Genomic DNA, 14,797 nt, shown 5'->3' with positions numbered 1-14,797 from the left:
GATCCCACTTTAAACTGTAGGTCCAGTCCCGATTAGCCTTACTGTGCATAAAGTGGACTTAAAACATCAACTCAACAACAACAACTCAAATACAACTTTCGTGTGGTTCGATTGATGTTATTCTCTAGTAGTACCAGTGGCGTATGCTCAGACCAACTCCAGGGCTATCTCCAAATATAGTAGTGTTTGAATTTTAAATGAAAATCTGTCCGGCAAAAAAATTGAGGCGCTTCATCATTCTTTTGGATTTGTTTTTGTTTACATCGAAATCTTACCATTAAAAACAACAATAGTAAGCAATGGACATAAGCTATTCATAGCCGGCCCCTGTGACGGAGTGGATAGCAGAGCGCGATACAACGCCAGGGGTTCCGGATTCCAGGCATGGGTATTTGTGATTGTCTGTCCTGAAAAGTCCTGAAATAGAAATTAGAATGAAATGCTATGAGTGAATGACGTGTGATGGGGGAAGCTTCCGCATAAGAGCTTTTCTTTATATATATATATCAAAGAGGTTAGCACATCATGCTACGACGCTAGGGGTCCCGGGATCGAATCCTGGCCTAGATGTTTCTGAGTGTTCATTCGTCAATTTCATCATATCATCTCTCATCCCCATCTTCGCAAATTAGCCAAAAGTGGCACAAAAAGTGAAGAAAAATAAATCAAATCAAATCAACCATTTCATGCTTATTTATAAAAAGGAGCGGTGTATAACATGCAATATGTAGGACCTACATGCGAGTATGAAATAATAATAATTAACTTCTTACCTTACTTGAAGGTGAACTCCATTCTTCTCTCCTTTTGCGTGAATTTTTTGGTTACTTTAGCGAATAATGTGTCCTCACATGGATAGCCAAATTCAGTGGCGGCTGGTAGCTAGTATGATGGGAAATGCCAACGTAATCAAGAAATCGAAAAATTTTTGCTAGCATATGTCATAGAAATCTAATGAAAGAGGTAATTTTAATGGAACTTTGTTTACTAAAGTTGCAGACAAAAATTCAGAGTTCCTAACATTGGTTTATTTTACTTCGCATTTGTACTACTTTTGGCTAATTGCGAAGATAAGGATGAGTGAACGCTTACAAAGAACACCGATGCCCAGGCCGGAATTCGAACCCGTGATCCCTAGCGCCGTAGCATGATGTGCGGAGGTCGGCCAGAGTTTCTAGGAAATAAATGCGACTATTAAAATTTCGACGCCTGTCACCTTTACCATTTTTTTTTAATATTTTTAAATAGAATTGATGTTTAAATCTGGCGTGGGACAGCCAAGTTGTTTAACTTTTAATTTAATATCGTATAGTACCCATGGGCGTCCGGAAGGAGGGGCCACGCCCCCCCCCCCCTGGAAAATGAAACTCAACCAAAAAATATATATTTTTCACATATAATTTCATTTCAGCTGCAATAATGTGTGTTAATTATTGCATGAATATGATACATTCAAATTTAAGCAATGTTTTTTGAGGGAACAACACTATTACTATTGGAGAAAATGTGCCTTGTTTGCCCCTCCCTGGAAAAAAATACCTTCCTTGCCCCTCCCTGGAAAAAATCCTGCGGACGTCCATGATAGTACCTTGCAAAATGGTGCACGTAATGATAATCTGACTCATCTTTACTAACTACCCTTCCTTTCACACACCATCGGACACTTTCACTTCACTAAAAAAGAAAAACACTGAACAATTAGAGACACCGAGTCGATCACGGTATTCTCAACTTGCTTTGTTTATAATTTGCAACCCCAGCACGGCAGACGGTACATCAACAATCGGTGTTACTAACAACTGAAATATGATTATCTGCTAAATAAACTGTAGATCTACAATTTTTAAAATTCAATGCAAGAAATTGAATTATATCTCCAAGTGAAATTCTTATACTGATAGATTTTCCGTGTGATTTTTTATAAATATTAAAGTAAAAAAATCGCCTGGTGATGCGAATTCCCTTTGATATTTAGGCAATTATTTTGTACAGAAAATTTCTTCAATATTGTCAACGTCAGTTGCAACACGTGAGTATCTGTGTGCGTGAGAGCAAGGGATATATATTTTCTTAAGGAAGAAATCGATAACAAAAAAGTCTGGATGGCTTTTAAGACGCATCTATCTAAATGGTTATATAAATTTGGGGAAGATATTACGTTCGTTCTTGCCAAGTATGCAGGAAAGTATCTTTCTCGCGAATTACTTCTCCAACGAGTATTACAAATTGGTCAGGATTAGTCACTTCTCTCTGACGTTTGCAACTATTTCAACACAATGCGAAAGCTCTCGCGTCCGTGCCAGCCGAAAAGGGGCACGGCTGGTTGCCTTATGGCTACCACTGGGCTACCACCTCCTCGCTCGTTAACTGCGGAGACTTTTTCATGCCTCCGCGCATGCCTCTGCGCACAGGCCAGACTATGCTGGCCCAGAGCAAGTGAGAGAACAGCTGGGGATGCGGCGCAGGAATTGAGGCGGCCGTAAGCTCGAACGCTTACGAGATTCGAATCTCCTCGTTCGTAAATGTATTAATTTAACTATGTTTTGGCAAAGCAAGTGCTTTTTCTTTTTCTGAGGGTAGAGCCATGGCACGGCGGCTCTCCCCTTAGAGCCGCCGCTGGCCAAATTACTAAAACACAGAACAACACAACACGTGTCAACGACACAGCACAGCAAAACGGCCTCGGTCACTGATTTTTTTTTTTAAAAAAAAAAAGCATTCCCATCAATGGTGAACACGCTACGCGAGCAACACAAGGAACTCGGATCTCGGACACGTTTGACCATATATACACACTTTGCGAAAAACACCGACCCGCGGCGTTGAAAACATGTGCGGTGAATATGTGCTATGACAACAAGGACTGTTTATGTTGCCAAACGTATTTCCGTTCAAAGGGATAGCTCGGGCCGAAACCCCACCGCGAGCGCAATGGTTTTGACATTTTGACAGGGGAAGGGGGGTTGCTTGAAACAGAAGTAAACAGGATGGTAACATGGGTGACGTCATCAGAATGTCCCATTTAATGCTTGTATGTGACGAAATTCATGGAACTGGAAGAGAGACGGGCAATGCTCGAAGGGATGGAGGGGGGGGATGTAATTTTCATGAGGCATTCCTAGCTTGAATAATTTGCATTGGCACCCTCGCCTATAATATTTTTTTTCCAGCTATTTAGCGAATTTCGTATTTCCATTGTTGGCAACACAACAACATCGCCAGGATGCAGAGAAGCCTTCAGTCTCCAGCGCTTGGGGTTGGAAGCCAGCACGAGGGATCAACAAGGTCATCCCTGCCATCACAAATACGTCATGGGTTGAAAACACCGCCTGCTAGTTCAAAGACTTTTCCCTCAGACGAAGAAGCCTGACGATAAATAAAGACGACCATACACTAGCGCTTACAACTTGGTCGTTACTTGAGAGTGAAGCATCGGTTAAATTTGCGAGTCGATTATTTCCTGTATTTTAATATGGGCTTCGGCGATTCGCGATTAAAATTAACCGATATGCCATCTGCCGGGATTTTCAGGAAGTACTCTAAGTAGGATACGTTGTGTTGAAGTCGTTTAAAGCATGGTGAATATGCGAGAAAATAAGGTCTACTGTTCAGGTTTTTTTTGTTTTTTTTTGCTCTAAATAGTTTTATGGGTCAGAACAAATTAAAAGTTTTCATGTGTTTCCACCCCGTGGAATCAACAAAATGAAATTTGTTAATAAATCAGGGAAAACGTAATTGACAGAAGATTGGTATGGGGGATATAACACTGTAATTCGGCAAGGAAATTACGAAGAATGCACGAGTCTGCTTACTTTATTTATCGAGAGATAAATATATATTTCCATGAAAGTAAAGTTTTAAATTGTACTTTATAAATAAAGCTTTTTTTTTTCGAAAAATCATGAAGCGTCTTAACCAATGCGTCCATGTATTACCGGTGTTACGTATGTGTGAAATTTGGAACAGGTGCAAGTCGATTAAGAGGGAAGATGAAAATAGTTTGAGAATGAATTAATGTCAAATGTAACCAGAAAAAAAGTGGATATGCTAATGTTACTGTTTCATTCAGTACGACGTCCTTTTTTCAGTGAGTATAGCCTGGTCATGAAATCGTGAATATTATTATTAAACCAGCCTTTCTCTTTCGAGAAAGAACTGCAACGATATGTTCGCAATTTTCTCCTGTCCCAGCTTTTCAAGTACAGGTCAATTTCAATTCCTTTATTTTCAAATAATTTCCGAGAACCCCAGTTACATGACGTGCAGATGATACAGCACTACTTTGGACAACCAGTGCGTATACATAGTTTCGTCTGCATTTTCCGTGTTATTTTTGCCTATCATAATTAAATGCTTCGTTCTCAGTACAGCTTCACGTTTGTTAGAGTACCTGGAATTCACATCGCATTCGCAATATTTAAAAATAATGCGTAATTTAAACGTTTTCTACCATACCAGTCATGACAACACGCTGCTCTTTTGTACTACTGCTGAATGTAAACAAAGATCTATCCTACTTAGAGCGGCCATATTGGAAGCGACACTAGCGCTCAGGTGGTAATTTTAATCGCGAATAGCCTAGGTAGCCTAGAATATACGCGCCTGAGAAGTACGTCCCTTGTCTCAGATAAAACATGAAAAATTAAATAGACATCATATAGGAGCAACGGACAGCATAGAATGCACTGACAAATAAAATTGAAAGCTTACCCTTTCTGTACACGAAGCTCATTCAACCTTTTGCTGTGGCAAAGTGGTTAAATACAGATTCAACACGAGCACCTGTCACCTGTACTTGTGCATAGAATAACTTTGGTTCACTTTGCAGTTGTGATTCGACTGACTCGAGTAGAAGAATAGGCTTTTCAGAATGTTTACCTTACACTTGCACACTATATACGCGCACAAACACACTATGATTTATTATAAACGCACTGAGAAAAAACATAAAAACCACCAAAGAGAATCTTTACGATTTCACCCTTGATCATACAATCAAATCATCCCTTGTTCGCTTTATTGAACCAGTGTAGTCAAATTCAGCAGTGCTTGCACACTGTAGTGTCCGAAAAATCTTGAAATTAGTAGTCTTTCTTCCAGAAATGTAAAGATAATCACTTGCGGGGAAAATAGTGTGTAGAATTCGAGATATTTACAGTATCGGGAAATTGTAAATATCTCCCGTCCTGAAAATTTCCCGACTTAGTCGGGAAATGGAGTTTTTTCCCGTCCCGAATGTCGGGATTTTAAAAATTTATCGTCCCGATTCCGTCCCGATAAAAGCATTTCCGTCCCACGCCCCTACTTGTGACTTTCGATCCGTCAATGCACATTGACTGCTGCTTCGACAAGATGCATATTCTGATTTAAGAATAATGAGAGGTATGAGATCTCTCTCCGGGCGCTCGTAGATGTAAAAGAGAAAACGAATGGAAACAAGAATTGAAAATTTAGCTGGTAATTTTTGAATTTTATTGCATTATCCCCCCCCGACATAAAATCAATATGGGAAACCGCGAAACTAACTATTCGAAACAATCCAGTCGCAAACATATGTCTATGTTCGTCCCGATTGTAATTTGTTTCCCTGGTTTCGTTTGTTATATGGGTGGATATCAAGATCTAGCAATACACCAAAGTAACGCAGTAGTGCAATTTTGACTATGTGAATAACAAAATTACATGTCATGGATACATCTGAAGGTGGTACGTAGTAAATCACTCTGAACTTGTCACACACAATTTGATGCAAACTACATTAAATTTGGTTGTAGACTTGAGAACATTATTTCATTCTACTGTCACTACCCTAATGACATATTAGGTTCAACCCGGTATTTATGAATTACATTTATTTTCGTTATGGTATCTAGTTTATATATGAACATTTTAAATGATGTACTTCATGCTTTCATGCTGTATGATATGTTTTCTTGAAGTGTCACGTATTATTAAGAGGTTGAGTTTCTTTGCAAGTTTCTTTAAAATCGGTACAAATGTTTGGTTAGCAACGCTGGATATGTATTTTCAAAACGAAGGTTTGTTTTGTGTTTGTGGAACATTGTTATTAAATAGCGGGATTAATTATATGTGTCGACATTATAATAATATCCTTGCTATTTATTTGCCTTTGGTAACAGTCTATAGTTTTCCGATGGAGATTTAGAATTTTGTAGATAATTTTATTATAATGGTATAAAAGCATTAATATCAATATCGGGAGATTAAACGATTCTAGCGATAGGTTGCTACATTCGTATTAGTAAGATTCTGACTACTATTTCCAATAGTAGTAAGTTGTAGCCTTATTATTTAGCATAGAAGACTGTTCCTCATTTCCTAGACAATAGCATCTTTATTCTTGAAAGGGTATTAAACTTTGATAAAATCATATTTGCATCCTCTAGAGGTGCTAATTGAAGCATGTCATCTTGTAATTTTTATAATTATGTTATTCTTCATCATATTAAGTATTAAAAATTTGCAAACTGACAGAGGAATCATCCTGGCAATTACCACCCTGACTTTTAGTAAGTTAGGTAGGTAGCCATTGAATTGATTTTATGTCAATGTTCCAATTTTTACCTAGATTATTCAAAAAAATATTTCTTCCCTTTGCTTTGCCATATCATCGAGGTGGAATTTCTTAGTCAATGTAATGCTTCAGATTTCCTATATATTGATGTATCAGTTGTAAATGAAACCTCATTGTGCAAGTTGCTGAGAATACCAAATACTGCATGTTTGGTAAAAGTTCGGTATATCGGACACACATTTCTTCATTTTTACACAAGAAACTACTTACGGAAATGAGTTTCTGCAAGCTTTCCAACGTTCGCCAAGGTATTTTCTTTCATCATGGAATATATTTGACCAGGAAATCGTGTATTTTTCAAGAGAAATAACTCACTGACACACAATTGCCATTGCTTTCGCTACGTGAACTACATGCTGCGTACGTTTGATGATGTAAACCCCCTATCAGTGTTTCCAACCCCTTTTTTTTTCACTATGCTTGCCTAACCAAACCAAACCAAACCTAACGTAACCTTGTCGGAAATGGTTCATGGGGCTATTCATCAGCTACCGTGCATAATGCTTTGTGGGTCTATCTGTGAATGGTGCGTGGGGCTATCTGTGAATGGTTCAAGGGGCTGTTCGTCAGCTACCCGTGCATAATGTAAAATTTTCACACTGACAACCACAATAGTAGGTATTTTTCGGTGAAGAAGGTTGGAAACACTGCATACCCACAACGTGAGTCAAAATGTGCCTGCCGTAATATGAGTTATGGAAGCAAAGAAAAGAATAAAAAAAACACACTGTTGTGAAAAATTGTGTTTGTTTTCGTGTAAAAAGCATAATGACACCTTGAACTATGTTCTGCAATACACAATTGGTAAGTACGAACCATGCGAAACACAAAATATCCGTTTTAATGTGTGTCTGATATACCGAACTTTTACCGCATGTTCCTCTACCAAACATACATATATATATTATTTTATTTATGTTTGTGAATGTAAGGATTACTTGGTTTCTCTCCAAAACTGATATGACAAACTGGATTGAGATGAATGCTCAAACAAATGTTTATGTACAATTTGTAGCAATGGATTTTAGTTTGTGTTTATGTTGTTTTCTCTATATTTAGCCTAATTATGACAATGAGGATGATTGATGAAATTAATGAAGGGATAAATACGAAAACATTTATGCTGGGGTTGGTACTCAAACACAAAACTTCAGTGACAAGATTTTGAATCAACCACTCATTGTGCTTTGACCCCAGCAAATATTTATTTATGTATTGTGTGTTAAACAAGACTGGATTGAATTTTGTTGTGGAGACAGTGCAGTACAGCAGAACACCTCTAGTTTCAGTGATTATGGTATTGACATCATTAACATATTTATTTGCTGTTACAGTTATACAAATGAATTTGCAGATTACCTTACACCTTAAATGCGCTTTCGTTCACGTTTTTAGATTGTAGCAGTAGCATTACTCCTGTAATTTATTTGCTAAATTTATGACCTTTTTGTGTGAACCAAGAAAGTAATGGGTCTACACTTATCATTTACAGCTCCCTTAGGGCTAGACAAATACTACGTAGGGTATTGGATACCACTTTCAAAAGCTGTTGACCAGTTGCTACAATGCAGCACTCAACCATCTGCAAGGGTCTCGTTCGAACAAATGTACAGTACGGTTTACAAATGCGTGTGCGACGGCTATGCGGAGAAACTCCACAGTGATCTCTTATCACATTGTAGAAAATTCCTTGAATCAGTACATACACAGCTGGAGGTGAGTAATTTATTATTATTTTCTCATGCATAATAATATCCAAACAAGCCTAAGTTGTTAAGGGGTAAAGATAATAAACATGTAACTTCTGTTTGTTATTGTATCTCAACATTTCAGTCCTCTTGTGTGGATCTTTGGGTAACTAAAGATATAGGAGCAAATGCTGAATACATCCTGCTTTTGTGTGATGAGTTAACTTTCAGATTAGCATAAACTTTTTATTAGATTTCTGCTCCCAAAAGTGTCAGGGTGTCAATTCAGTGGGAATTCCTTGAATTCGTGGAACTATGCAGAAGTTATTGGTGCCATGAAGTATGTGTAAATTCTATGTGGATATAGTTTAAGTTTCAAGCTAATGTTTGTGCATTTAAAGGTATCTATATTTTCTTTATCATGTAACAGTAGCAGTTTACCAGCAAATGCAATACAATTTACAGAGGAATAATTTTTCTCTGCTAAATTACATGTCACAAAACTATCCTTTCTACTACACCATACCTCAGGCATGTTACCTTATAAAGGCCGTATGTTTACAAACTGACCCCCTCCCCTTTTTTCTAGTCATAGACTTTGATAACATAGCCCTTTCTTGAATGCCTTCGTTACGTATCCCTCATTTTCATTTTCGAGTTACGTTTAGCTAGGCAGCCTGCCAGGAATAGGGAGCAACAGCACACGCCACAATAAATTGCAAGGCAATTTGCACTAACATAAGAGGATCCTGTTGAATATATATTGTATCGAAGGACACGCAAGTTTCTCCGTCCATTGAATCTCTCTGAGAGAATAATATACTATGTATAGATATAAGTACCATCTTCCAATAAAAAATGAGAGAAAAAAAGATTGTTGAAAATATATCATATTATAGTGAATAATGCTATACTGCATTACGTATTAAAATACCAAAATTGTCCAACACCGTCCATTAAATATGAGTAGATATTTGAATACACGCGTGATAAGTAAAGAAACCCAACTTAGTCCACTACAAATACATAATGAGTGGAATATTAAAATCAAATGTCCATTATATATGTATATCTTGGTTAGTAAAAAATTAAAATCCTGCAGTCCTTGCTGTTCGGCGTAAAAGTTCCTATGTAAGGTCCTTAATGTTCTGAAGACACGCGAAAGCACTTGCGTGTAGTATCCACTGCATTCCATGGAGTCCGTGCAAAAGTGTTTGCAACTGCGAAAACCGGAACGAGGGTGTCACAATTTACATCCCAATCATCACTTGAGAATATCGGTCTTTTTGTAGCTTAAGGAACGAGAAGTGTTCATGATTGTACCACTGGATGTAAAATTCTGGGTGAGGGACGTTTGATGAGGGGGGGTAAATCTTGAAGATCGGCGGGTGAACAGAAGGAAGAAACAGTTGGATTAATTTGTTTGTGCTGCTAACTGTACTGTAGAATTAATCATCCAGAGGAGAATGCTGTTCACCGGACTAGGGAACCTAGTCTCGTAAAGTCTACCATGCTGTAGAAGTAACAGCTAAAGTAGGTGTGCTTGGCAGGTTGCATATGCCTGCACTCGAAGATGGTAACACACTTGTGGTGGGGACCATACATGAAAGTAAAGCTGGTCTTGCTGCGTACGGGCGTCTGAATGGTAAACAAATCGAAGGATACTGAAGATGGGATAAAAGTTGTCATGTTTTCTTCTGGCCACTTGAAATTTGTAGGCTGGGACACATGACGGGAAAAGTGTTCATTCACTGCATCACTTTGAGCTAGAATGTAGTTCTGACTGGAATTCCAGCGGAAAGAAATAAAGTACTTTTTGGGAAAAGGGGGCGTGTATCCGCTGCATCTGGAGGGCCGGAGCGTAGAAATGGGAGAAAACTTAAGGTGTGCTCTGGTGGCTGGCACAAATCCCATCGGCCAACGGTCGCAGTGCAGTCCTGAGTTCGAGGAGGTAATGCGAAGTACTCGGCGGGTTTATGTATGCCGGGTGAAAACTGAAATTGTTGACTCCACGAACTGAGAGGCGATGGTAAATGGAGTTGCTCTCTGAAGGTCACCGGCGCGTAGAATTCCAATGTTGAAGGCGTCTCAGGAAGTCTCTGCTATGCAATGTAGACGTCATGGAGATACGAGACATTATTAGGTGAGGATAGGAATGAGGTGGCCAATTAAAAAAAAAAGGAACAGGGGAAGGTTTCCAAATACAGTCTTTAAAATCACAATAACCCAGAGTATGCCATTGAAATAAAGGTACAAAATCATTAAAAATGGGGCCTAATGTCAAATAAAATATAATAACTAATAATAAAAAGCAATAAAGAATGTAAATCAATTTTAAATAACTGTAAGCTAAAAATGTGAAGGTTTACGATGTCAGACATTATTTTACCATAATGGAAGTGTAAACGTGGTGAAAATATTGATTGAAGGCTAACAAAATTGCAATAATTGTCCGTAAATCTACAGAGGTTTGAGAAAGCAAAATAGATATGCGAATCGGTCCAAAATTTGGAATATAGCCGTGATTGTTAGAAATGTGGTTGTCGGAAGGGTAAATGCAGTGACGTAATAAGTGAAAGTTAAATTCTTATGTACTAGTTGAAGAACGACACTTCTTGTAATAATGATATAAGGCATAGCTGGTAAGTGCAAAATTCCAGACGACGAGAAGGAATATGGCGACGAGAAGGAATATGGCGATTGAGTATTTTGAGAAAACTATCTCATGTAACGGGATTTCTGTGGCCAAAGATTGATTTAATTTCAGTACAGCTAAGTTCATATCTGTCCAATCCGGAAGGATGATGTCAGAAAAATTGAGAGACAAATTAAAAAATAGATTAACATCTGTCATTTTGACTGTCGTGTCTAGCGATTGGCGAGTGTGAATAATTTCATCAGCAAAAATAAGTTGATCGAAGTCATTGTAATGCAAAAACACAGAATTTCCTTCCAATACAGACACCGTGGTTTGACTATTGACATTGCCATGAAGAATTTGAGACGGTTTAAATTGTCCCTTACCAGGGATCAGAACACCATTCCATGTTCGAATTCGTTGTAGCTCGGGACCAGTGTGAGATTTTATTTCCATTGCACAGGAAGTTGTAGAGTTATGGTAAAGAAGACAAATCATCTACAATCTTTAAATGTTTCCTTATTCGATTTATCTTTCAAAATGTGGTCATTTTCATCTTTTTATCATTGTTATATGCCTACTTTTTTTTACAGTAATTTTTTCTGTGTCTATCCTAGACGGAGTATGAAGGTGCAATACACCATTTGCGATAAAATTATGTCATTATGCTGGGGACATGAAAAAAGTAGATATTGTAATAAAGTTGTGGTACTGGCTGAGCTGCTAGTTTTCACCTCACACGATACTTGTTACCGTACTTGTCATTATACTTTTGTTCTCATAAGACATTGGGTAGAGCAGAAAAGATTAAAAGATGGATGAGTGGTTTAAGAACATTGTAGGAGAATAGCTAGTGGTGTTATTAAAAATTAAAACAAAAGAAAAGTGTGGACTAGAGATTGGCTCAATGCTTACTGAACAAGCTTTTTAATGAACTCAGGTATGCATATTCATAAACGAGATTCGCAAGATTCATTCATAAAAAAAATATTTTGTTCAACTAAATATGTCAAAACATTTAATACACTTGTAATAATAAAGATTTTCATTACTGGTTAATCACATTTGTTGCGTACAAATCTCATCCCTTTGGATTAAGTCTTAAATATTAATGAAAACGAATACACATCATCTCGGTTACTTTTTCTTTTATTGAGAAGCAAGCAAAAACAACCAACACTTGGAAGCCGCAGACAAAAACTTTCCCTTTGCCAAACTCACAGATTATCTTCATATTGCCAAACTTTCGCTCTGATCGGCTGTTCTACAGAATCTATAGCAGAGAAAGCCAGTTGCAATTAGAACATGACCTAATCGTCAAAACCAGTCAAGCAGGCAGCCATGATTTCCAACCAGATAGCCAGTCCAGCACGAATTAGGGCATTCTACTGGAAATTCAGTTCCATGTGATTCGGCCTTCAAGCTTGGCACCCAGGATCAGCAACATGTTCCTGATGTCACTTGTGTTACTTTTGTGACAATAAATGTATACATTCCCAGTTGTCTGTTAAGCATGCAAAATTAATTTAGAGTAAATAATAGCAATAGGTTAAAATAGGTGTGAAGTTATTGTCTTTTTATCTTTATATTATTGTCAGCACTGCCATTGTTATTTACTATTCCAGAGCATTGATCCTTCCCAATTAGTACCAGCATTTCATGACATACTTGCACAATATCTTCCAGCAGTGCAGCAGGTCACACCTATATTTGGATACATGGTAATTGCTTGTCTGATTAGTGCATATTTAACTACAAAAATATTCATAACATTTGCCTATAGGTAGTAATATGTATTGTGCTTCTTGTCACTGTGGATTATGAAGTATATTCAGTGTAAGCAGAGTATATTACTAATAATATGAATAGGGTGACCAACTCTCTCATATTTTCCATTATCTCCCGTATTAGAAGGGTTGTTAAGGGTCTAGGAATTTTAAGTAAATTCAATTCCGGTCCAGGAATTGGAATGGGTTCTGGACTGTAAAGAACCTTTTCATTTGTAAAGTATTTCAATTCGGTCCAGGAACGTTTTTTCCTGCTAAATTTAAATATGGTCCAGGAACATTTTTTCAGAATGAATTTAAATATGGCCCAGAAACTTTTTTTCTGGCTCAATTTCAATACGGTCCAGGAAACTTTTCTTCCAGCTGAATTTAAATATGATCCAGGAACCTTTTTTTTATGGGATGAATTTAAATACGGTCCAGGAACTTTTTTTCTGGCTCAATTTAAATATGGTCCAGGAAACTTTTCTTCCAGCTGAATTTAAATACGGTCCAGGAACCTTTTATATGGGATGAATTTAAATACGGTCCAGGAAACTTTTCTTCCAGCTGAATTTAAATATGGTCCAGGAACCTTTTTCTAATGGGATGAAATTAAATACAGTTCAGAGACTTTTTTCCAGCTGAATTTAAATATGGTCCAGGAACCTTTTATCCAGCTGAATTTAAATACAGTCCAGGAACCTTTTTTCAGTGAAACAATATGCAACTTTTACCGAATTTAAATTGTGCGAGTAAAAAGATTCCGGTCCTGCAGTGGAACCCATTAGAATTTATGGGTTCGTGGACCTTTAACAACCCTGTGTATTAGCGCTAATTTTTTTTTTATCCTCCCGGCTCCCTTATTGACATCCTATTTCTCTCGTATTTTTAATTAACAACCAAGATCGTAAAATTTCAATTGAAGTTCAGCGAGCTATACAAAACTTCAAGTCGACTGCAAGATTTTGCATGTTAAACCTTTGGCAGGTGGAAGTGATGTAATATCTTGCAGTAGTTGATGCTTAGTTCCTCAACAGCAGTGGACATATGGCTTCGGACTAAGAAACATGCAAATTTGTAAATTTTTATTCTCTATTGTGATCTGTATATAAGATCTAAATTAATTATTTTGTTTAATATTATCCATTCCATTAGTGATGCTGTGTCGCTAAAAATGCATAAAATTTGTCCCAACTAAATCTCTTGTAAATTCAATGCCGAAAGTTAGAAATCTCCCTTAAATACATGACTGGAAGTTGGTCACCCTAGATATGAAGTACAAAGAAGGAAGGCAGACAAGTCGATTGTCATGAATGATACGAGGCACATCCAGAAAGTAGTACCCCTTTGGTAATAATAATAGTAATAAGAAGAATGAAAGGAGTTAGTTTTATAATATTTTTACTCTGAAAGTATGTACCTTGAGCTGTTGTTCTACATAGCCACATGTGGCATGGAGGCACTATCGTACTGGAAGATAAGTTTTTGTATCCCCTCATCATATGCTTCAGCAGCCAATCCATCAACAGTGAGACAATAGTGTGGGACAGACCAACGTCTGAGATGAGGAATGCCCTGGGCAGCCATTTGTCATTGCAGATGAATTGCTCCGTAATGTGGATCGAGTCATGCAGTGTGTGACTGTCATCTTTTTATAACATTCACAATTAAGTTGTATTAATGATAAAAATCTTTGGTAAGAAGAAAGACATTTCATTATCACTGTTACTGTTCTAATTATGTATTATGGGATATAGTGTAATATATACCAATTCGTAAGTAGATTTCTGTATTTTCTTTCATAAAATAAATAATATATTTTTACTAGTTGCTAATACAAAACTAACAGCAACAATTATGGCGACCTTCAGCCAGGATTCGTGAATATATAGTATGGAAGTTATCTTTTGATTACTTTAAATAATGGATCGGAAGCAACATTCTTACAACTTAAGAACGGGAGTTTTCTTAAGATCCGATGTCGTCGATAGTTTCAGGGAAAATGAAATGCAACAAAATAATGAAATGTTGCAAAAGGAGTTGCAAAAGTATATGCAACAAAATAATGAAATGTTGCAAAAGGATATGCAACAAAATAATGAAATGT

General features: G+C 37.3%; 1 protein-coding gene across 3 annotated transcripts in view; it reads left to right on the top strand.

Moving 5' to 3' along the window:
• Positions 1–14,797, top strand: part of LOC146002841 (CDK2-associated and cullin domain-containing protein 1-like) — a 190,038-nt gene that overhangs the window by 158,923 nt on the left and 16,318 nt on the right. The window contains exons 1-3 of one of the 3 annotated variants that reach the window (XM_083140815.1): positions 5,590–5,706; positions 8,088–8,311; positions 12,547–12,642. In XM_083140815.1, the coding sequence (XP_082996941.1) occupies positions 5,688–5,706; positions 8,088–8,311; positions 12,547–12,642 (339 nt within the window). In that variant the 5' untranslated portion in view covers positions 5,590–5,687. The other 2 variants (XM_083140816.1, XM_083140817.1) reach the window with 2 other exon arrangements.

Source organism: Lepisma saccharinum, chromosome 19, assembly GCF_977018435.1.
Source record: "Lepisma saccharinum chromosome 19, izLepSacc3.1, whole genome shotgun sequence".
NCBI classification, from domain to species: domain Eukaryota; kingdom Metazoa; phylum Arthropoda; class Insecta; order Zygentoma; family Lepismatidae; genus Lepisma; species Lepisma saccharinum.
The sequence above is the reverse complement of the archived record's forward strand: the minus strand, read 5'-3'. Positions and strand labels throughout refer to the sequence as shown.